The sequence below is a fragment of the Syngnathus scovelli genome, chromosome 17 (assembly GCF_024217435.2).
Source record: "Syngnathus scovelli strain Florida chromosome 17, RoL_Ssco_1.2, whole genome shotgun sequence".
Lineage (NCBI taxonomy): Eukaryota > Metazoa > Chordata > Actinopteri > Syngnathiformes > Syngnathidae > Syngnathus > Syngnathus scovelli.
This window is the reverse complement of record NC_090863.1, coordinates 8806032-8828010: the sequence shown is the minus strand read 5'-3', so window position 1 is coordinate 8828010 and position 21979 is coordinate 8806032. Positions and strand designations below refer to the sequence as shown.

General features: G+C 43.4%; 2 protein-coding genes and 1 long non-coding RNA gene across 17 annotated transcripts in view; 1 reads left to right on the top strand and 2 right to left on the bottom strand.

Annotated features, from left to right (window-relative positions):
• The first annotated feature begins 5176 nt into the window (after positions 1-5176).
• Positions 5177-18463, top strand: LOC137839626 (uncharacterized). The gene is made up of 2 exons (XR_011085644.1): positions 5177-5266; positions 16830-18463. It is a non-coding gene; the product is annotated as an uncharacterized lncRNA (long non-coding RNA).
• On the bottom strand, positions 5437-14498 carry LOC125985251 (neurturin). The gene is made up of 3 exons (XM_049747921.2): positions 14172-14498; positions 9281-9572; positions 5437-8723 (listed from the first exon to the last, which is right to left on the bottom strand). The coding sequence occupies exons 2-3, from the start codon at positions 9543-9545 to the stop codon at positions 8293-8295; spliced, it is 696 nt and encodes a 231-aa protein (XP_049603878.1). The 5' UTR covers positions 9546-9572; positions 14172-14498; the 3' UTR covers positions 5437-8292.
• Positions 18433-21979, bottom strand: part of LOC125985110 (receptor-type tyrosine-protein phosphatase F) — a 114641-nt gene continuing 111094 nt past the window's right edge. For all 15 annotated transcript variants that reach the window (XM_049747633.2, XM_049747634.2, XM_049747632.2 and 12 more), the window contains 5 exons: positions 21278-21456; positions 19667-19793; positions 19248-19528; positions 19037-19172; positions 18433-18857 (listed from right to left, as the gene is read on the bottom strand). In XM_049747633.2, coding sequence (XP_049603590.1) covers positions 18789-18857; positions 19037-19172; positions 19248-19528; positions 19667-19793; positions 21278-21456 — 792 coding nt within the window. In that variant the 3' untranslated portion in view covers positions 18433-18788. The remainder of the gene's footprint in view (positions 18858-19036; positions 19173-19247; positions 19529-19666; positions 19794-21277; positions 21457-21979) is intronic.

Below are 21979 nucleotides of genomic sequence, written 5' to 3'. Positions count from 1 at the left end.
GGAGGATACCCTATCAATATGACCAAATCTCCTTTGGTTTCCGAGCAGGCTCTGGTCGAGTGGTTAACGCCATTGCCTTCAGTCAAATGAAAATATTTGTATCGAGAGTTCATCCTAAAACGGCGCATCCCTTCATGCAATAAAGTTAGCCGTTAGCTGGGAGAAAACATGCATATAAGAAGTGGCGTTTCTTGGCAAATCGTAAATGTAGATTCTGCCTGACATAGTTCACGTCAGGAGACACAAGACGTTCACTGACTGATCCGTTGATGCACGGGAAGTAACGTCGTTTTCTTCTTCGTTTTGTTTTACGGCGAGGTGGCACCAGCTTCAATGCGCATTACCGAAACTTACTGGTTAAAGTCATATCTCGGGAAGGCAGTTCACTCATTAACTCGTTCGCGAACGGGAAAGTCAGGATTCGTTCCCTCGCTGATCCATTCTCGCGATGAACTGAAAATGCAAATCACTCACTCACTGACTCGTTTACACACAGATCCGGTGAGTTAGTGAACGGGAAATGCAACTGACGACTCTTTCGTGAACGGGAAGTTACGTCATTTTCTTCTTCGTTTTGTTTTACGGCGAGGTGGCACCAGCTTCAATGCGCATTACCGACACCTACTGGTTGATGTCATATCTCGGGAAGGCAGTTCACTCATTAACTCGTTCGCGAACGGGAAAGTCAGGATTCGTTCCCTCGCTGATCCATTCCTGCGATGAACTGAAAATGCAAATCACTCACTCACTGACTCGTTTACTCACAGATCCGGTGAGTTAGCGAACGGGAAATGCAACTGACGACTCCTTCGTGAACGGGAAGTTAAGTCATTATCTTCTTCGTTTTTTTTACGGCGAGGTGGAACCGGCTTCAATGCGCATTACCGACACCTACTGGTTGAAGTTATATGAACTGAAAAAGAACGAATCACTTTGGAAGTGAAGTGATTCACTCTCGTTTACTGAAATAATTCGTTCTTTTGAATTGATCACTCACGAGCCAACACTACTTGAAACGTGTGTCAGCATGTTACACTGACAAGCGTCTCACACGGGCGGCCGGTTTGTAAAATTCTTAACCTGTAGCTTTGTTCAAAATTGAGTACAAATTGCAACCAATTACCCACGACAAACTCCCCTTTTCCTCTTGTGTGCAGTCAGTTGTGACGTGTTTTGACTCAGTAATCACCTGAGATAAAACAGGAAGTTCCTGCGAAGTCCAAGAACTCTGATTTAAAAAATATATAAATAAACAAACAAACTTACTTTCTTAAAAAAAAAAAAAATCAGGCGGGATTTACAGGAGCACTGATAGGGGGAGTTGGAATTTGTGCACAAGTCAGTCACACTCCCGTGCAGGCTCGCTTTTAAGAGCAGGTGATACGTCAAAGCTCAAGTAAAATAAAATGATGAAAACGAGAACTCGATCGCCCCCATAAAGACTAAGTGATGGTTCTCCGCGGAGTCATTTGCTTCCTTAAAAGGAGCAAAAAAAATGCCCTTCCCGTTCCATCTGTCTGGAGAAGCCCCAGAAAGTAGAGTTCTCAACATTCCTAGATGGTTTTAACTAAATACGATGTCACTTGACTTGTGATCATTAATATGATGTCACTAATTAAACAGTTTAGCTAAACGTTATCTGCTCGACCGATCTTCTTGATTCAGGGTTTACTATTCAACATTAAGTCGAGAAACCTCATTTAAACATGACATAATCGTGAAGCAGCAGTACATAAGTACAGAACTATGTTTGGCTTCCGACGCCTGCCGGGTGGGGGTTTCAATTCCTTTTTGAGGTAAGAAAGCACTACTGAATTTTAAAAAGTGAGTTTTAATCCTTACATACCATTGGAAACGCAATAAGCACAAAGGCTAACAATTGTCTTCTATGTGTTGTTAGCCTTTAAGCAATGGTTAACACCAATGGTGCAGCAAGACTTGTAGACAGATCAATACTCACAAAAATCTATTTGTGTCTACTGCTAAAAATGACCAATAACACTGCTATTAGTTATGTTATATTCCACCACCGCAGGGGGCATTAGCAATGACACCTAAATGAGCAGCATGATATGCATTAAAGGTTAAGTGTGGCAAAAACTGTTGAATTATTTTTAACTCCACTCATTCACCAGGGGGCACTGCTGAGTGGCAAATAACGCCCATGTCTATGTCAGAGTGACTTAAGGCTTATTACTTGACAAAAAGCCAGATCCCTTGGGGAGGCTTGAATGTCAATCATGTGTTTTTTATAATCATCATGCGAAAATGTACTTTGTGTGTGAAGGCAGGCCGTGCCGCACATACCTCACAATTGTGTTTCATTCACATTGTTAGTGACGGCCTGGAACAAATTATCATCAAAACCAACATTTGTTGTTTTTTAGGTCTTTTGGAAACACAACGGAGCGCAAAACCAGACGGGAAATAGAAGCAGAAGCAGACATAAAGCGGAACAATACAAGTTGACTTCGAGATTCATGAACTTAAAATGTCGATGCAGTCGTGCGTCTTTTGCTGGAAGCACCTCAAAGACGACAAGACATCAAAACCAGAACACAGAGCTTCCTCTGTCCCTCAAAGACACGCAATGCTCTCGCAGAATAGTCGCCATTCTTTTTAAGTTAAACAATGTCCTCTAGCGAAGACCTCATCTTAGCAGCTAAACGGATTTGAAAAGCTAGCCAGTTAAAGCTGCTAGCTTCCTTTAAAACTCAAATCTCATATCACTATTATCAGCTATAATAGATTTTCTTCTTTATACAGTATGACCAAAATGGTTTTCTTGAAACTAGATTCCAGGGCTTTTTTTCTCCCCAAAACTTCCAAGGATGCTACTAAACATCCACTCGCCAAAATGAACTTGAAGTGGCTACTTCAAACCAAAATGCTAAATCTCTTGTGTGTAATAGACACTCCTTCCAAATGACGTGTTGTGAAATAAATGGTTTTAAAACTAAAAGCTGAATCATCCCAAAAAATTGGGGAGTATATATATATATATATATATATTTTTTTTTTTCCAGGATGAACCAAAAGTGGCCCCTTCAAACCAAAATGGCAGACTTACTGTGCCTTTTCAGGTGAGACTTTTTTTTTTTGTGACTAGACACCCCTACCAAAAAGGACGCTTAACAAAACTGGCTTCTCTTCCTGTCTCCACAGCACTTTACAACTTTCCCCCATTTTGCATTATGAGCCAGAGGCTGATTTCTTACAGTTGTTAACGGCTGGTCGTTGATAAGAGCAAAGCGGTCGGTAAATGTGTGCTGGGCTCGAGAGAGGGAGGGACGACACATCTGTGTAAAATGTCTCCCGCGAGTGATGCGTCTGCGCGCTGACGCCTTCTCCCTAAAAGCCACAGCTATAAATCCAACACATGTAATCACACAGAAAGGCTGTAAAGCAGTCACTTCGTTATTATTATTATGCTATATTGTTATTAATATTACAACACTCGTGCTGAGGAGAAACACCTGCTGTTGTTCTGACTCTTCAGATTTTTCAAAGTCATCTCGAGGCTGCCTGCGTAGGCCCCACAATAGTTGTACGAGAGTGTGCGTGTGCGTGTGCGCGCGTGTGAGTGCCTGCTGTGTTTATTGTACATCTTGCCAGTGCAGTTCATAACAAATGTCTTGCTTATGCTGACTTCATCGCTTCCTGTCGTGAGTAGACCTTCCTCTCGGAATTTGCGGCCTCAAATAAACTTTAAAAAGTGGAGCGGAAAGGATCTTTGTGTTCAATACAAAAAGGGCTTTCTGGATCATTTTATATCAGTTGCATTACTTTTCCTGACAAACGCTGACTTTTTTTGAGAAAACATTAAAAGAAAAAAAATCTTTAAAATATCGAACTTTTGGTTCTCAAAAGTTATTTTTTCCTTACAAATATGAGTATTTGTAAGTATTGTTTTTTTCCCCATGAAAATATATAGCTTCTTTCTTCATTTTTTTTTTTTTTTTATAAAACACTTGCTTTGATATTAAAACCTCAACTCTTTTTTTTTTTTGGCTCCAAATCGTCCGTGTTGTTTTCCCACTGACAGCACCGGTCGGCAGTGAGCGGAAATAACTGTTTATCTCCGAGGCAAAAGAAAGTCACAGCTGTTAAAAACATTTTAATGTTTTTTTTTTTTTTTCAGGGGGTGTGCTGAGACCCACATACAGTCTGGAAATGACATCAAAAAATGTAGTTGATACGTCTTTGCCGCTTTACTTCCTGTAAGTCGAAGGAGGGTAGATTCCTGACATAGTTGATTTTATTGCAAGTCCGGAGGTGTGATGACAGGGGGGGGGGGGGGGGGGGGGCGTGGACTCCATGTTGGATGTGAGAACATGCGTTGACTGATGTAGTTTGTGGCCCGCAGCAGCGACGACAGGTGGACTCCGCTTTCTCTCTTTTCCTCACTCATGACCATCAATCATTTAGGTCATGAGTGAGCTGCCGTTGCCTATTCATGCACTTGATATCACTATCTCGTTTTAAACATACCGTATTTTCCGGACTATAAGGTGCACCGGACTATGAGGCGCACCTTCAATGAATGGCCCATTTTAAAACTTTGTCCTTTTATAAGACGCACCGGACTATAAGGCGCACTGTCGGCTTTTGAGAAAATTTTAGGTTTTTAGGTGCGCCTTATAGTCTGGAAAATACGGTACACAAAAACAAGTCATTTGGTCGCCTCGGCAACATGAAGTACAGCTCGGAGGCACCGCCGCTGGCATCTATTGGGTTGCCACGTCAACCAATCCGCATGCACGTCACTCATCATGATACACTTTCATTGACGCTTTCTCGGAATGTGTCAGGAATCGTTGATGGCAATTACATCCTCCTGTCACGACAAGTCTAGGAAAAGTCAAGACGGGAGATGCGTTTGCTGAGCCGCTCGCTCCAGCGTCTCTCAACATTTTCATGCTTAGTAACACACCCAAAAATTCAACCCAAGTTCACGCATGAAGCCTAAAATGCATGACAACATTTTGGATGAAATTGTATGACCTTGCTATGGATGAAATCAGTTTATTCTGTTCCGATAACAAAATTAGGGGGGGAAAATGATTTTTGGTTATTATTTGAAGAATCTAAACATGGCATTTTGATTAAAACTGCCTTTGTGGCATATGAAACAAGCCAAAGAAGCTCATCTTCATCTGTATTTATCTATCTCAGGGGACGCTTTTCCTCATACTGCCACTGAAAATGAAATCCCAGTGCCTAAGGGCTCATCTTGCCAACGTCACATGACCAAACCAAGAAAACAGTGAGTCTTGACATTTGTTACCTGATCTTATCTGTTACCTCTAATCTGCAAGTGTATAAAAGCAACAACAGACAGGGCCTCACTAAAACTAACCTGAGGCTTAAAATCATATTTTAATATAATACTTGTAGACGTAACGTTTGGGAGAAATGAGCACGGCACAGCATGGCTACCTGTGAAATGATGTTTATTCAGCAGTCGGTATAGAATGATCACAAACATTGTTTTGGCACAAAGTTGCTTCCTGATAATAAGCTTGTATGTAAACTAAATAAATACGCAGAACCATAATTTACTTCCCAAATAAATACACAATGTCAACTACAATAATGATGCACTGCCCATTTCAAAACACAAAACCAACACAAGACTGTCAAAAGTGATGTTTCATCGTTCGTGACAATAGCTTCTTTTTTTCCGCAAAAAGTGATGTGATGGATCTTTGGAAGGCGGCGGTAATTTTAGGGTTGAGTGCAATTAACCAACGGTTTGGATTACCTTAAAGATCCGCTGGTGTAAACATCCGCAAATTACATCCAGAGGGTTTGCAATCAGCCGGATACTTGAGACGTTTTTGTTTGAAATTGTCATTACAAGTGTTTTGGCAATTGTGCGCGGAAGGATAATTTAAGTGTTGGGTTAGGGGAGAAGGTGTTTTTTTTTTTTCCTGGGTGTGACTCTATCGCAGGGATGGGGGAAAACCTTACAGAATGTCAGAAGAACATCCAACTCGCTAATGTTGCTATTATACAATGACAAATATTTGTTTGATTGTTGTAGTCATAGATGGCCCTCTGATAACTTGTGATGGAGGTTAAAGTTGAACCATCTTGTTGCAAAATTTTACTCGATTCATTATTATGTGCTTGTCTTGTTTCTTCGCTAATAACGAGCTAATTTGTATCAAACGTTTTCTCTGTGACTAAAAAGCAAAGTGTGGCGAGTCTCTGTTGGTAGAGTAACAAAACTCTGAATGATTCCACTCTTTCATTTTCTCTTTTTGTGTTTTTATAACATAGCTTCAGCCCTTGTAACAACTGCCAGTGCAGTTTTCCCCGTCATGGCAAGATTTTTGTGAGAGGCTCAATTGGCAGGGTTTCGGATGAAGGTTAGGATTGAGGATAAAAACGTCGTTAAGGTTTGTGTTTGGATTGGGTTACAGGTTGAGTTTGGTTTGGGATTAGGATTGGAAAACGGTGGAAAAAGTGAATAAAGGTTCCCCATCCCTGCTTCAGACAGAACGTGTGGAGGTGGAAGGCGGAGCCTTAGTCATCTACGCAAAACACAATAAATAACAATGGAGTCAATAGAATATAGCTATAGAATTCATCAATAATAGACTTTCCTGTAACACTGCAGTCAGTAACATGCCCGAAGCAAAGAAATCATTCATCATCGTTAATTTCCCCACGGAAGATCATACAGGGAGCTCAATAGTTAATTAGTAACTTTAATTACACTTAAAAGGTGACTTAGCATCCGTGTTGTGATTGCGTAATCTGAAGGACTGTGGTTTGTGTGGGTCTGACACAGACACAAATGAAACATCCACAAAATTCCTGTCAATAATTAAAAAAAAAAAGCCGCAACAGTTTCTGACAACGCTCGTGTGCGCTCGGGAGAACGCGCGGCACACCGGGATAGCATAAAGCAAACAGTGGAGGCGAGACGGACGTGTCTAGACAGCATCTTTCTTTCACTCTTCCTTTTTGTTTTTTTAGTGTTATTCTTTTAATTGTTGCCAAGCGAGTGAGTCACGTACTTGTAACGAGGAGGCTGGAATTGTTTTAATTGTTTCTGCGGCACATTCCTTCGATGTCATCTGTACTTCAAAATCCTCTTTGCGCTTTCCCTCGATGATAAGTGTCAAAAACACACAACTCGCTTGTACCAGCAAGTTGTTCCCTTTCCTTGTGTATATAAGATACAAATAACATTTGCTGGGTTTCACATGTATGTATACATTAGAAATTGTTCCAAAGCAAAGAACCAAAATAGTTTGCGGAACAAGCGGTAAATACGTGATTTTGCTTTCGAGCCAATTTCGATGGCTCTGACTCAACATCACTTGCCTCTTGCTCAGCTAAAGGAATAAATTAGTTTGACTAACAAGTGGTTATGTGGTTTTACCTTTGAACCCAGCGTATACTGACTAGGTTCTGACTCATTATGAAGAGTGACACAGAGCACAATATGACTCGATATGAAGAGATTCTTGTTCAGATGAGGAGAATCCAATAGCTTGCGGAACGAGCATCGTCGAGATAAAAGATGACTTTTCCTGAGAACGGATATGACTCAAAGTCGGTAAACACTTTGAGAGATGAACGCAAACAAATGCTTTGTATCCACCCAGCATATACTGACTCAATTGTTCAGATAAAGAACTAGCTTGAGAAATGAGGTACGATGAGATAATGTTGACGTAGCGTTTACAACGTGAAGTCATGTGAATGTAAAATGTGAGTTTAAGTTCAGTGTTGGGCTTTGCCTAAAACTGTTTTTAGAGTTTAGGTTTGGTTAGGGATAACATTAGAGGTGCTGCGAGGATTAAGCTTGATGGGCATCTTGGGTTTGATAATGACTTCATCCAAAATATCCCTGTTAGTTTTGTGACATTTAACAATCAACTGTTTTCTGCCAATGTTCGTGTACGGTCCAATTTTGCTGGCAGTTTCCCGCCTGCTTGGAGGGGCCAACGTTGCAAAAGCTATTCGGAGCGTGAAATGCCATGACGGCGTCCAACTACTCGGGCTGCGACTCAGCGTTGGTCACACGGTACTACGACAAGACAGCACGCACGTAATGTCGCTACATAGCTGTGACACCATTGCTTACAGTGTTACTACACAGATAGAAAAGAGAATACAAAAAACAAATGCGGATAGCAGTCACTATCCGCCCACTTGTCCGTTGTCTCGGTATCCTTCTGAACGGATTCCTGATCTTGAGTTTATATTCCATAGTTTTCCAATGTCGGAAGAGCTTAGAGCAGCATGAAGAAGTGAGTCTCGGCCCGGGCGGGGTCATACGCAGCCGCAGTTCTTGGCCGAAATGTTCTGTATGGTGTGGTAGCGGCTGCGGTTGTCCAGGAAAGAGAAATCCTTCTCAAAGGCGGTGGGCCGGCAACAGGGGCCGTTGCCCACCTTGTCTTTGCGACCTTTCTTCCGGAAGCCTGTCCTCATCATGTGCTCCATGGTGATGTCGTAGTTGCGCCTTTGCGCCGTGCACTTGCCGCTGCAGTAGCGCAGCATCACCGTCTCGTCGCTGTCGTAGCCCAGACCCAGTTCGCTCACCGTCAGCTCCAGTTCCCTCACCGAGCACGGCTTGGCCCGCCGGGCTCTTTTAGTCCTTCGGCTCTGGCTTTGATCACGGTTTTTCCGTCTCTTCCCGTCCAGTAGCGTCCCCACTACGTGCTGAAGCTCACCTTCTGTGAAGCTCTGGAACATCATTGACACTGGACAGAAGATGCCAGAAGCAAAGCGCAGTTGTCAGAATGGTCTGCAACAACTTGTTGGATTTAAGGGGGGTGGGGTGGGGGGGGGGTCCAAACCCGGTCCTCCAAGACTGCTGTCCTGCATGTTCTAAATGAGTTTGATCCCATTTAAAAGTTGGCTTACCTTTTGGGTTTCTGGAATTTCTAGCGAAGTTTTAGAATCTAACCGAATGCCTCAATTTGGACTTTTTAGACTGTGGCACAAGTTGGGCCACTTCCAAGCGCATTTTCCCCGTTGACTTTCACCCTGCAGTGTGGAAGATTTCTTCCTCAAAATAACTCGATGAAAGGAGCATACGCCGAGAAATGTGAGGCGTTAATTGCCTGAAGATTATTGCAAGACATTAAAACCTGCTCGAACGTGCTGCGGCGACTGCTTGTAGCGTGATGTCATGTAGCGTATCGTTTACATGTTAATGCACCTTGTTGACTGCGTTATATTTGGTGTCGGGGTTTAGGCTAGGTGAATGTGAGTATGAATGGTTGTTGATGATGATGATGATGAAGGTGGAACTTACATTCTGAGAGTAGGGAGTTCATGTTGTCTGCTGAGCGTGTCCTCCGATGACCAGCCCTGGTCCAGGTATCTGTCGGCGATGAGGATGGAGTTCCTGAGAATGACGTATGTCGCGAGGAGAATGAGGATGAGGAGGAAGATGAGGCTTGGTGTTTAGTTTTTGCTTTCGGGTGTCCGGCGGTGGTGGCCATGTTTCTAACGAGGATGATGGACAGGGCGGCGCCACAGAGCATGAAGGCAAAAGTAGCACTTTTCCATAACTTCATCTTAGAGCGTGGAGGAGCATTGAGACTCTGGCAAAAGAAGGAAAAGAGAGGAGGAGGTAAAGAAAAAAAGTGTAGGTGGGTTGGTTGAATGTTTTGAAAACCATTAAGCCCAGAGGTCATATATGTACACTCATAAACATGTAAAAAACGCAAAAAATCCTTTTTTTTTGTACTCGCTTTGCAAGAAAAATGTGCTTGAAACCAAAAACGTTCGAATTTTGGTTTAGCTCACCTTTCACAATTGCCACCGAGCTTGTTCTTTTTATGCACTTATGGCTTCACATTTTTCTTATCATGTCACTTGAAAAAAAAATCATTTCCCTCCAGCCGGAAATAAGTAACTCTCTGTCTGTGTCTAACAGCAAATCCAGACTGGTCCTTAAAGTGTTTTACCAGATTGGCTTGTGTTCACATATGTCTGTGTAGCGCACACTAACACATACGTACATGCGGAGGGTCTCCTTTAAAGCAGCATGTAAATAATACGACAGCTTGCTAATCATGCTAATGCTACACTGCTGTTTACGAGGAAAATAGGATTGCTGTTGTTGCCGAGGATCATTTTTGGCCCGTCTGTGTTATTGGTGGACCAGCCAGGACACTTCACATTGTGTTTAAGCTAGCATTGATGCTAATGTAGCAGCCATATTCGGATTTAAACGATTAAATTCGTTTTTAGAAAAATACAACAATATATTCAAAGAATGTATTATTTATTAACTTAGCGTCAAAGTAAATGGGCCGAATGACCTTTTTAGTGACCTGTTTGCCAAACAGAAAGTGAGTGAAATGAGTTGAGTTGAATTCCCTGCCAGCATACAACACTCAAATATCAAGATTGGGCTCGCAAGTCAAGGCAAAGAAATCGAGTGCTGGCTAGCATGCTGAAAATCATAATATTAGAAACAGTTCTGAGTGTTGCGCAATTCAGTTGGCCATGGCTGGAAGTTACACGGCTAACCCGAGAGCAGGTGTACCGAAAAGTGTTTTCCCCGGAGCGAGAGCTGACAGACGACACGGATGAGCACCCGGCTTCCGGAAAACCGCCGCTGCTGATGTTTGCCAGCGCGCCAACGGGCCAGGGGGGAATGAGGAAGGATAAAGAAAGAGGAGAAGGGCCCGGGTGGAGAAGGAGAGGAAGCAGCAGGAAAAGTCATCGGCAAATACAAATAAGGGTCCGACGAGGCCCTCGAAACAAAACAAATGTGGAGAAAAGAGCTCATTTCGTCTGCGTGTTTAGCTGGGAAGCACATGTGTGCAGCCACCGACAGTCTCCAAGGATCGTTTAGCATGTTTGAGGCTGACCGTTAAAGCTCAGCCAAGAATTATCAGAATGCTAATACCATCCTAGTCAAACCAACAAACAAGTCTTGTTCTGTGCTTTTCTTTCCGCACTGAATTCAAAGGCAAAATGGTAGACATTAAAATAATGACGGTCTAGGATCACACAAAGATAAAGGCACTGATTTAGCCAAACCAATCAGATTGCTTCAATCCCTGTTGCCGCGTACAACCACCAGGGGGCAGTAGGCAGCATTTCCGCCAAAGACCAATCGCAACTAAAAAAAACATTTAGGTTAAAAAGGGACAGACAGCTTTACCCAAAAAGTTCAAATTAGCAACTCACAAACTGCTCCAATTTGTGTTGTTTTGAATAAGCATAATTTAGCAATAATTTTATTGTAAAGAAGTGGGAAATAATATGTCAAATATTTACTAAAATATTTTCAAAACATCACTTTGACTTTTTTAAATACATACTACAGTAACAGAGCAACTTTTTTCTCCAGCCCACGGTGGGCGTCCATTTGGAGGACGTCGCTTACAAATGCACCAAAACGTGAAACGAGCTTGCAAATTCATATCTTTGGTCTGTATTTTGGCTCAGCGACAGCATCTGTCAGCCCTCACACGCGACTTCCGAGACCGTCCTTTTCTTTTGCCGTTTTACCGCCATTCCTGTCGCATGAGGCGTTGAGGCACTGCCAAAAAAGGGCTCTTGTGGGTGCTCAAAGATGCCATTATTTGTGGGGTGTACAATAAATGAGAAATAATTGGACCAGTGCCACCGCTGAGCCGCCTGAAGGAAGATGAGGCACCAATGTGACATGAGAACGCTTCTTAAGGTCTTGTATGAAGCGTCTCTTTGTGCGGAGGAGATAGCCGCTTTTTGATTTTTACGACGGTGACCTCCTCGGGTCATGTGACGTGACCACAAAGTCAAAGGCTGCCCGCTCCCCGTCGCATAACACCTGATAATCCACTTTACAATAATGGCTCTCGATATGAGACCTGCCGAAGTGTCGGCTTTGAACGCCGCGTGCACTTTGACCTGTAATCGAGATGCGGAAGATTGCGATAGTGGCGTAAACAAACAAAACGGGAGATTGTCACCTACTGTGTGTCGTCGTGTGAATTTTTTTTTTTAAAGTAAAGGGGGGGGGGGATTGTTCGTCAGGAGGCGTGGTCTTGCCTTTGGCCTCCCGAGTCAGTAGCAGGTGGGCCAGGATCGGAGTACTTGCAGAAGTAAGAGGGACATATTCCAAAGATCAGGGCGGGATTAGCACTAATGCCTGCAGTCGGCTTTATCTGCTGTCACGTGGGTGAACACCTGGCTGCAGGCAGGGAGCAGGCCTTTCCTTTACACTAAATACACTTTGCATGTGTGTGTACGTGTTAATCCAAGCCTAGCCCTAACCCGAACCCCTCGCCCTAATGCTAGCTGTAACCCTAACCCTGACCATTCCTCGATTCAGAACTTGCCTCAGTGGGTTTGGAGAAGCTCTCATAGTGGACATGCCGAGACAGGATTGGCTGTGTTTGTTGTATGACTTAGTTTTGCTCCATAGAATGCACTCGGTTACAATGGTGGTTGTTTTGAAGTCTCCTTTAAATACAGTTGAATCGAGTTAGCTAATGAAGAGGTGTGGTGCCTTGACAGGTCTGGAGCGACTGGCTTTGCTGCATCGTCATTTGTTACAGATTGAATCTTTGAACCTCCCAAGAATCACCTTCTATAAGGTTTTTCAAGTCAGGAGAATGAAGAAGCAAGCGCCAAGGTTGGTCTGGAGCAACTCACTTTGGCGAGTCACTGTTTGTGATGAATTCAACTTTTTAAATTTCCAACAAGTTGAATCCTCACCTTCCTAGTTGGCATGGAAAACAATGATGCAACACAATGACGGGTCCGGAGTCGTCAAAGTTGATGTTCTCGGCCCTAGAATCTAGGGAAACCGAGGAAACCCTTCAAGACTTTGCAGGTCTGGAGAATGAGCAAGCAAGCGCTTGGATGTGTCTGGAGCCACAAATAAAGGCGCTCAAATAAAGTCGATATTCCGAGGCTAGATTGGCTGTTCTAAATTAAGCCGAGCGCTTGAGTCAGCGAGATCAACAGAACACGGCTGGTGCTTGTTAGCGAAAGTTTCTCACAAATGAGGGCAAACGTTGCTTTTATTGCAAAACCAACGTGGAAAACTGCTCAGGAATTGCAGGTCCCGCACACTGATTCCTGTCGGATTGGACTGCCGTGCCGAACAGCGTTCGCAAATACATATGCAAGCACGGGCAAGTGCGAGTGTAGAAAATATGATGACATTTTGCTTGCATGCTAGCTTCCAAAAAAACAACTTGCCGCTGCCTTGCTCCACTTTTTCTCACACTTGAACTTGTCAGCTGTGAGATTTACCGGAGGGAGGATGACGTGTAATTAGTCGTGGATGAGTGCGATGACACTCAATGAAACAAGAACACTTCATCGCTCTTATTTAATGATATACATTCAAGAAGGAGAAATACTATTTCATGTCATTGTATTTTTCCATGGTTTAAATTTGGCTGATTTAGCTGATTTACATGAGCCGGATTTGTTAGTTATTTGTTTTTACTTGTATATATATATTTTTTTCATATATGTGGGCTGAATGCTTTTAGAATATCTTTTTGTGTTAATCAAATTTTAAATATAACTTAGGTTCCGTTTTCCGTTTGTGGGCCATAACACAAAGAAAAAAACTCTTATTTTAATGTGTTTATGAAATAAATGCTTAAAGCAAAAGGCTTTCATGAATTAAATTTATTTAGCTTGAATTTTAATTTAATAAATTAATTTAATACTGTTTAAAATAATTCCCTTTTTCTTTACTTTTTTAATTCATTCCAACATAAGACTTTTTTTAATTTTCCTTTTTTTGTTTTTATAAGTTGTTGTTTAACCCTCATCACTAAACAAATTTTATTTGATCACTAAACCGACATGTAATTTCATATTTTCAATCCATTTTAAATGATGCATTATTACAATTATATTCTTCCACTTGAGTGGCTGTCACACGGTTGTGCCGCTTGCACACACGTGTGCCACAGGCCAAAAAAGGTTCCTCGCTAACAAGCTAATCATGATGACGATTGGCCAAAAATGTCTTGAAAATGCGAGCGGAATGCAAGAAAAGGGAGAATGGCGTCACTGGCATTCCGTGACAAGCGGCGGCCCGAGCATGCAGGTTTGCTGCCGCGATTGGAATTAATCCCGGCATGCGCTCTGCCACGCCGGGGTGCGACACCTAATAAACGCCCGGGCCATAAGCTCGGCCGGCTTAAAGCCGACAAAATGAGATGCGGCGTCCTTACCGTTCGGGCCGGCTAATCCAGACTTAGCTGTGTGGCGTTTGTCTCGGGCTGACCTCCACCAGGAAAGTCCATCACCGTGTTGACGGGTGAGGAACTCTCATCCCGACTCGGCTCGGCTGCGCCCTCCGGAGAGGGAGCTGTCCGGACTTGATTTGGGCCCTTTGAGCGTCTTTCTTTTTTATCACTCGTGCTCCTTTGCAGGAAAGATCCAAATCCGCATTCCTGGGACTTTCATAGCTTTCCGAGCAGATTCGCACGGGAAGGAAAAGTTTGGAAGATCGTGAGCATCAGCATCTCCTTCGCAGCTGTGAGATGGTTGAAGTGGGGCGGCGAGCCTCTCTGCCTGCCTTAGCTCGCCTCCCCCCGACCGCTCCAACTGTTGCTCCTCCTCCTCCTCCTCGGATTACCCCCGACATGATAATCTCCCTCGGGGCCGTGGCTCCTAAAGGATGCTTTGGCCCGGCGCAAACCAGGGCTTTACGTTCACCTTCTGCTCGGCGAGAGAGTTGGGCCGGGAGTAGGAGGGGTCTGCAGGGTCCGCCGCAATCTTTTAAGGGGAATTAGGAAAGTTCCCAATGGGTTTTAACGCCACTAAGACAAGAGTAAACCCACTTACATGAAATTATCACAGCGGTGGCATTCTGTGATAATGGAATTTGCCAACGAAAGCGCCTCAAAGCGCACTTTTTTGGGGGGGGGGCACAGATGGTCGGTGTTTTGTTCGAGGGCTGTAAGAAAATTAACAGTGTTAAAGAAGATCCGCAAACAGGTGGGCAGGGAAGCCGATAAACAACAATCTTCATGTCTAAACATTCGTAATGTGCCGTCAGACCGCCCGATGAGTCACCTTGCGTGGCCTCCAGCCAAGCCATCAACTTCCAGGGATCGGTGGAATGGAGGTGTCGGAATTCCTCTTAAGCCTTTCGGAAATGTTTCCTCGCACCTGAAGAGAACAGAGTTAAACGCATCGACGGGTCTGGAGCCGCTCTCTTTTTTACATAGCACTTTTTGTAATGGATTCAACTTCATCAACTCTTCAATGAGACTTATTTTCAAGTCATCTGAAGAAGGAGGCAAGGGCATAGCGATGGTTGGTCATTTATGATGGACTCAACTTTATAGCCTCTAAAAAGTGGGCAGAGAAGTCAAGAACAACACCCACCTGGTTGATTGTGTAGTTGTAATTGTCAAAGAGAATCACTTTACATTTTGTGTGTGTGTGCAGATGGTTGGATGTTGTTTTCATGGAGCTAAGTGGGCAGGAAATGTGATAAACAACAATCTCCGGGCCTAAACATTTGTGACTGCTCGATGAGTCACTATGCGTCGTCTGTGGCCAAGCAGCATCGGGGTGTTGGAATTCCTCCCAACACCAAAAGTTTACAAGAGGCCCCACTCGTCTTCACTGCGTGCACGGTGGCGGTCCTCGTCTTGACTTTCAAACCTGCAGCTGAGAGCCAGAGCCATAAATCTGTTGAGACTCAATAATTCAGGTCAACGCCCTCTAAAAAAGCAACAATTTATAAATCAATTGATACATCGGTTTGAAGACTACAGGAAAGTTCAGAAGTCTGAACCATTGGCAACATAAATGGTCAATTTCAAACTTGATTAACAAAGAAACATTTGGTACTCACTCACTCACTCACTCACTCACTCACTCACTCACTCACTCACTCACTCACTCACTCACTCACTCACTCACTCACTCACTCACTCACTCACTCACTCACTCACTCACTCACTCACTCTAGAGAAACACCTTGAAGAAATACAAGCAAAGAAGAGTTGATCTCTCAGTAGCAACCAACAGAGGGCGCTGTACTTTCAGACTCAGCTAGTTTTCGGTCACAACGGTCTGTAGTACAACTCTAAATTGATAAACAACAACAGTGTTTTTCAAATGATTTGCCGTAATCAACCTCTCAAAAGATCTTTTATGTTAGAGTTGAGGTTCAGTTCTGAGCCAGTTGCAAAGTTAGCAAATCAGTTAATCTTCTTTCTATATCACGAGAATCAAAATGGCCTTTATGGAACGATGGGTCCCCTCTTTTTGTTTATCTGGCAACCATGTACTGTAGTACAAAACAAAGAGGGAGGTTCCCCAGTTGGCCCAAGTTAGCATTCCTTACATTTCCAAACCAAACATAATGACATCCTCATTTGCTTTACAACCACACTTGCTAGGCTAGATTTACTTCAATTTGACACAGTTGAGATTTAGCTCTGAGCCTCAGTTCGCACCAGCCTGAGAAGCTCCCAAAACACAAGTGAACTTTACATTACAAGGCCATGTTTGACACGAGGCCCAGTTCCTTGCAGTGGGTCGGCGATGCCCGTCAACTGCTGCTTTTCAGGCCTTGAAAAGGAAACATCGTTGGGAAGGAGCTTGAGTCTCCCATATTGCGCACAGATGTCCGAGGGCTTTCTTCGCTTGTTAGATAGAAGAGGAAGAAAAAAAAGAGCAGCTGCCCCAATCCCTAAATCAAGTTGAGGAAGACAATACGAGTGAAAGGCTCAAATGCGTACACTTGAGGCAGCAGCTTGGATTACATCTGCGTGACACACTGCAGATACAAAATGAGAGAAAAGAACAATAAGGAAAAGCGTGTCAATATTATGCTAACGAGAGGATTGGAATTCTGTTCCTTTTTTTAGGTCTTGGTAGTGATTTGAAGGAAGCCCTTAATCAGCGTGCATATAAACACTGGAGTCCAGGTGTCATTAGCGGCTGCAATCAAAGCACCAGCATGCTGTTTCTGCAAGTTCCACATCTTGGCCCAAACAGAAGCGATAACAGGTAGGAACAATAAAGCCTTGTATTCTTGCATGTGAGGTTTGGGTTATTTTGAAAATGACAGGCCTCAAAAATAAAGATGTTTAATATGGATTAAAAAAGGATCATGTAAGGCTTTTCTTCCTTAAAAAATCCCAACACCCTCATTATAACCCTTAACCTAAACCTAGCCCTAACGCTTATCATAACCTTAACCCTAGTTTGAAACTCGTTTGAAAACCCTAACCATAGTTTGAAACCCAAACCCTAGTTTAAGACCCTAACCCCAGCTTTAAACCCTACTTTGAAACCCTAACCTTAGTATGAAACCCTAGTTTGAAACCCTAACCCTAGTTTTAAAGTTTAAAATTTAAACACTACCTTGAAACCCTAACCCTAGTTTTAAACCCTAATCCTAGATTGAAACCCTAACCCTAGTATGAAACCCTACTTGGAAACCCAAACCCTAATTTTAAACCCTAGTTTGAATCCCTAACCCTAGTCTGAAACCTTGACCCTAGTTTTAAACCCCAAGCCTAAACCCTGTCCCGAACCCCTACCCTCAAAAAAATCAAAGATGCACAAATTCTGCAATTAAGTCAAACAGGAAGACTTTGTACAAAAAACCCAATTATGTATCTTTATTAACATCAAGGTTTTTCCCCCCCCTCTTTTTTTTTTTTTTTTTACAACTCGAGTGTTCATTCGTTAACAGGTTTTCTTTTGAAATTCCAGTTCTTTATCAACAAATAGAAAAACAGTGTGTATGTGTGTGTACAACAGGTGGAATCCCGACAGCACGATGCATTCACAAGATTTTAAAATGAATAAAGTAAACCCCCCGCCTTCCCTACCACCCACCTGTCAATACACCTGCCACCACCACTTTAGGCGTGTGCACTTGTGGCGGCCATCTTGGGGAAAGGTGTGTGCGCTGTGAGAACAAGGGGGGGTGGCGAGGGTTTGTGCTGCGTTATGTCCTTTTTTTTTTTTTTTTTTTTGGTCAATGGTACAGTACATACGGCAAACGGCGTCTCTCAAGAACAAGCTGTGTGTACACCTATGCATCATTGTACATATATATAATCATATATATATATATTTATATTTATAGTTCTATTTCTGTATAAAATAAGATCAATTGTGTTTGTCACGTCGGGTGGAATGGTCCATTCTGTACAAAGGCCTTTTTGCAAAAGAACACAAAAAAAGTCATGTGCTTCGCTTTCCTGTACACACTTTGTCGTCATCGGCTGCAGGCTTAGCTTAGCAGTAGCTTAGCATCAGCTGCTTTGTGCTCGTCCTCGAGGAAACAGCAGGATAAAAGGCAGTTTTTTTTTTTGTCGTCTTGTTTTCTTTGTTGTTGTCGTCATCGACTAAATACCGAGCACGCAACAACGCAAATAAGTAGCTGGCCCGGAAGAGATTAGCATCTATAGCATCGGTGTGCTATAACGTACCCTTTTTTTCTTATTTTTTTAAAACAATACAAAAAAAAAAAAAACATTTTTAAAAGTAGCGATTATGAAAACAAAGCACCGGAGCCGCATTAAGACACAATGTTAGAAAAGAAAATGATTAAAAAAGTACACTAAACAATAAATGTAATCAATGTAAAAATGAGTGGCGGTACCGCTAGATGAGGGACGGTTAGCACTGTCGACTGTACAAGACTTTGAAGCACAAAAAAAAAAAAAAAAAGTCACATGGTAGGTTCTGTCCTTCGCACCTACCCCTAAAGCAACAGGGTTGGGTGCTGATTTCCCCCCCCCCAGGGCGTTTGGTGGCTGAGATGGGACACTTGGCAGACTCCTGAGGGACTTGGACCTTGGCGCCTGGGGTTACGTTGCATAGTGGTCGAAGCTTCCCAAGTACTCCAGAGCGGCCCGGTAGCACAGCTGGTACTGGTCCTGTCACATACACATGGGGTCACTTTCAGGGTCACCACAAATACATACATTTTGCCCGCCCCCTTTTCAAGACAAAAAGAAAAGCAATGATAAAAAAAAAAATGGGGTGATTAAATGTCTCCTATCAAACAAAGGCCTCTTATTTCAGGAATTGAAAGAATCCGTCTTAGGGGCCTCACCTCGGTCTGCACCATGGCGGGCCGCTGGGTGCGAAGGGTCTTGACGGTCTGGAAAAGGTCAACCACGCCCTCGTACCGCATCCTCTCCAGCACGATGCTCAGAGTGATGAAGACTCCGGTTCGGCCCACGCCGGCGCTGAGGAACACGAGGACAAGCGTTGGGTCATCTTTCTCCGCGCTTCGGACTCTGTTTTTGCTGCACCGGTCCTACCTGCAGTGCACAGTGATGGGTCCGTCCTGTCCAAACTGCTCCTTGGTCTTGTGCACTTGCCCGATAAAGTCGATGAAGCCCTCCCCGGTCTTGGGCACGCCTTGCTCGGGCCAGTCGGTGAACTGGAACTGGCGGATGGTTCGGGACTGTCCGTCGCGGGCGTCCGTCACCTTGAATTCTCTCAGGATGTACTGCGGCATGTTGTACTCGGCCATGGGGTCCACCACAAAGTACTGGTAGCGGGCCGAGCGCTCGGCCGGCCAGTACTGATGGCACTTTTCCTGTTGACACAAACCGTACACAGTAGATTTAGAAAATGTTTGACTTGTCAGTATGATGCAGCGTACATCTCCAACACTCCATGGTATTAAACATAGCAATCTGATATGATTATGATCAGGGTGGCGTTTATTCCTCACCCGTCCCATTTCCCGTAGCTTGGTCAGCATGACGACAATGGTGGAGTTGTGCTCCCACAACATTCTCCAGAAGTCCTCTGTGGTCTCGGCCAGCGGACCTTGCGTGGCCAGGTAGGCCTTCTGCTGTCTGCAAATACGCACGCAAACACAAGGAACATGGAGAAATCAAACATTGCCATGTAAAAAAAACATTGTAAATGCTTCATTTGAATTAGATTGTATTGGATGAGCAAACCAGATGATTAAATATATTTCTAATGCATAATTAGACACTGACCACCAAATGTTGGGTGTCAAGTCAAGTAGGGAGGTTGCAGTGTGGCACAATATATGCACGAGGAAGGCAAAAGAACAAAATAAAAAAAATAAAAAACAATTGTCAGCAGTGACATAATCCCGTTTATCTATCTTGACGGCACAGCTGGAGATGAGCTCATTTGCTGCTGTGCTACGTGACCACCATGCTGCGGGCATGCAGTCCTGCTCAGCTAGCAGCAGGTGGCAGCAACGCACCGCTCAAGAAACAAGCGGACTGAGCACGCTAACACGCTCACATGTCCATGCAGTGCACGTGTGCAAAGTGTGTGTGTGTGTGTTCGTGCATGCAGCCTTACATGTGTGCATGCAGGCAACATGACAACACACACACGCGCACACGCACAGCAGCTGAGAAAGGCACCACAGGCGATGCGCTAATGTGGAACCGGGAGATTAGAATGTGCTGAGGGCCTTTTTTTTTTTTGCACAAATACAGAAACAACAGATTGTAGCAAGAGGGGAGAAAACAGCCGAGCGAGGAGAGACGACGCCGAGAGGGAGAATGTTGAAGGGGAGGAGGTGAGGGAGGAGATTTGAAGAGATGAACGGAGAGGACAGACTGGAGGAGAGCAGTAGAAAAAGATGAGAGGAGGAGGAGGAGGCGACAGCAGTTGTAATCTATAATTTAATGAAATATTCCCTTAAGACAAATGGAAATGACACAAAATTATCTAAAAAAAAAAAAAAAAAACCCTGCAAAACTGGACATTGAATTAAAAATAAAGGACATGTTTTTAAATAGTATGCCAAACGGTAAAAATGCTAATTTTTTTATCACATTACATGGCATATATTAAATATAGTCGTGTAAAACAATTAATTACACAAACACGGACAAAGCATCCCACCATAATTGTTTTGAATTCATTTGGAAAGCAAAAAATAGATTAAGAAATATATTGCATTGGGACAATTTATTTAATCATTTTAAACATAATGTACTTTGTTAAATCATGTAATTAAAATCATTAATTCAATTACCCACTTTGCTTTAGGACATATTGATAAGGGAGGAAATTAACAGAAGAGATTGAAAAAAAAAAACAGGTGAGGACTAAAGGGAGGAAAGAAGACAGACGAGAGGAAATGGTAACAGAAAAAATGAGAGGAGGAATAAAGACGAGAGAGGATGAAAAGTGCATGAAAGAAATTCAAAGGAGGACAGAGAAGAGTGACAAGGAGGAAGAGTAAAGGAAGGAAAAAGGACAAGGAGAGATGACAGGTAAGGGCTAAAAAGTAGAAGAGAGGGAGAAAGAAAGAAGCAAAGAACAAGAGAGGAGACAAATGACGCACCTGTATCCGTCGATGCAGCTGGCGTTGATGTAGTCGGAGCCCTCCACACCGCGGATGGGCTGAAGGCAGACGCGCGTGGACTCGAAAGGCATGATGTTCACCAGGCGGTTCTTGAACTTGTTGCACGGCAGGTTGGCGCTGATGAAGCGCGACGTGTGCGCCTTGGAGTTGGCCAGCCGCTGAGCGACAAACAATTGGCCTTTAGTCGTACGCTAATAAGATTGCATCGTGAAAAACTTAAATCATCTTTCCTCATTGAAATGAATGGAAACGCCGATAATCGGTTCCAAAAAAATATGCTTTTTAAATGTGAAAACTAGCACTTTACACTTTAGTTTTTGCTAATGGTGCTAAAATTACACGATTAGACATCTGTAAAACAAATTCGACAGTTTCTGTCGAATATACCATCATTTCTGTTTCTGCATCATTTCTGCAAATAAGTGGCTGCTCGTGTGACAAGAAAGGTGACCAAATTTATGAGTGAATGAACGCACATGAGCACCGCTCTCATGCTTTAATGGCCGCATCTTCATTTCAAAGTGCTATTTTAAGGAATGTAATATGAACAAAGAGCATGCGTTGAAGTGCGACACAAGCAATTTGGCAGCGCTTTAGGCGGCAGATGGACCAGCAGGAGCGTATACGGACTGTCACGCTCTACCGGCGGTGCTTACGCAGTGTGTGCGTGAGCGTTGTGTG

What these genes read in the sequence shown, in the direction of transcription:
- LOC125985251 (XM_049747921.2), bottom strand. Translation starts at nt 9,545, where the DNA reads ATGAAGTTATGGAAAAGTGCTACTTTTGCCTTCATGCTCTGTGGCGCC. An exon ending in GAACTCCCTACTCTCAGAAT is followed by an intron (nt 8,724 to 9,280) that starts GTAAGTTCCACC and finishes TCTTCTGTCCAG; the next exon opens with TGTCAATGATGTTCCAGAGC.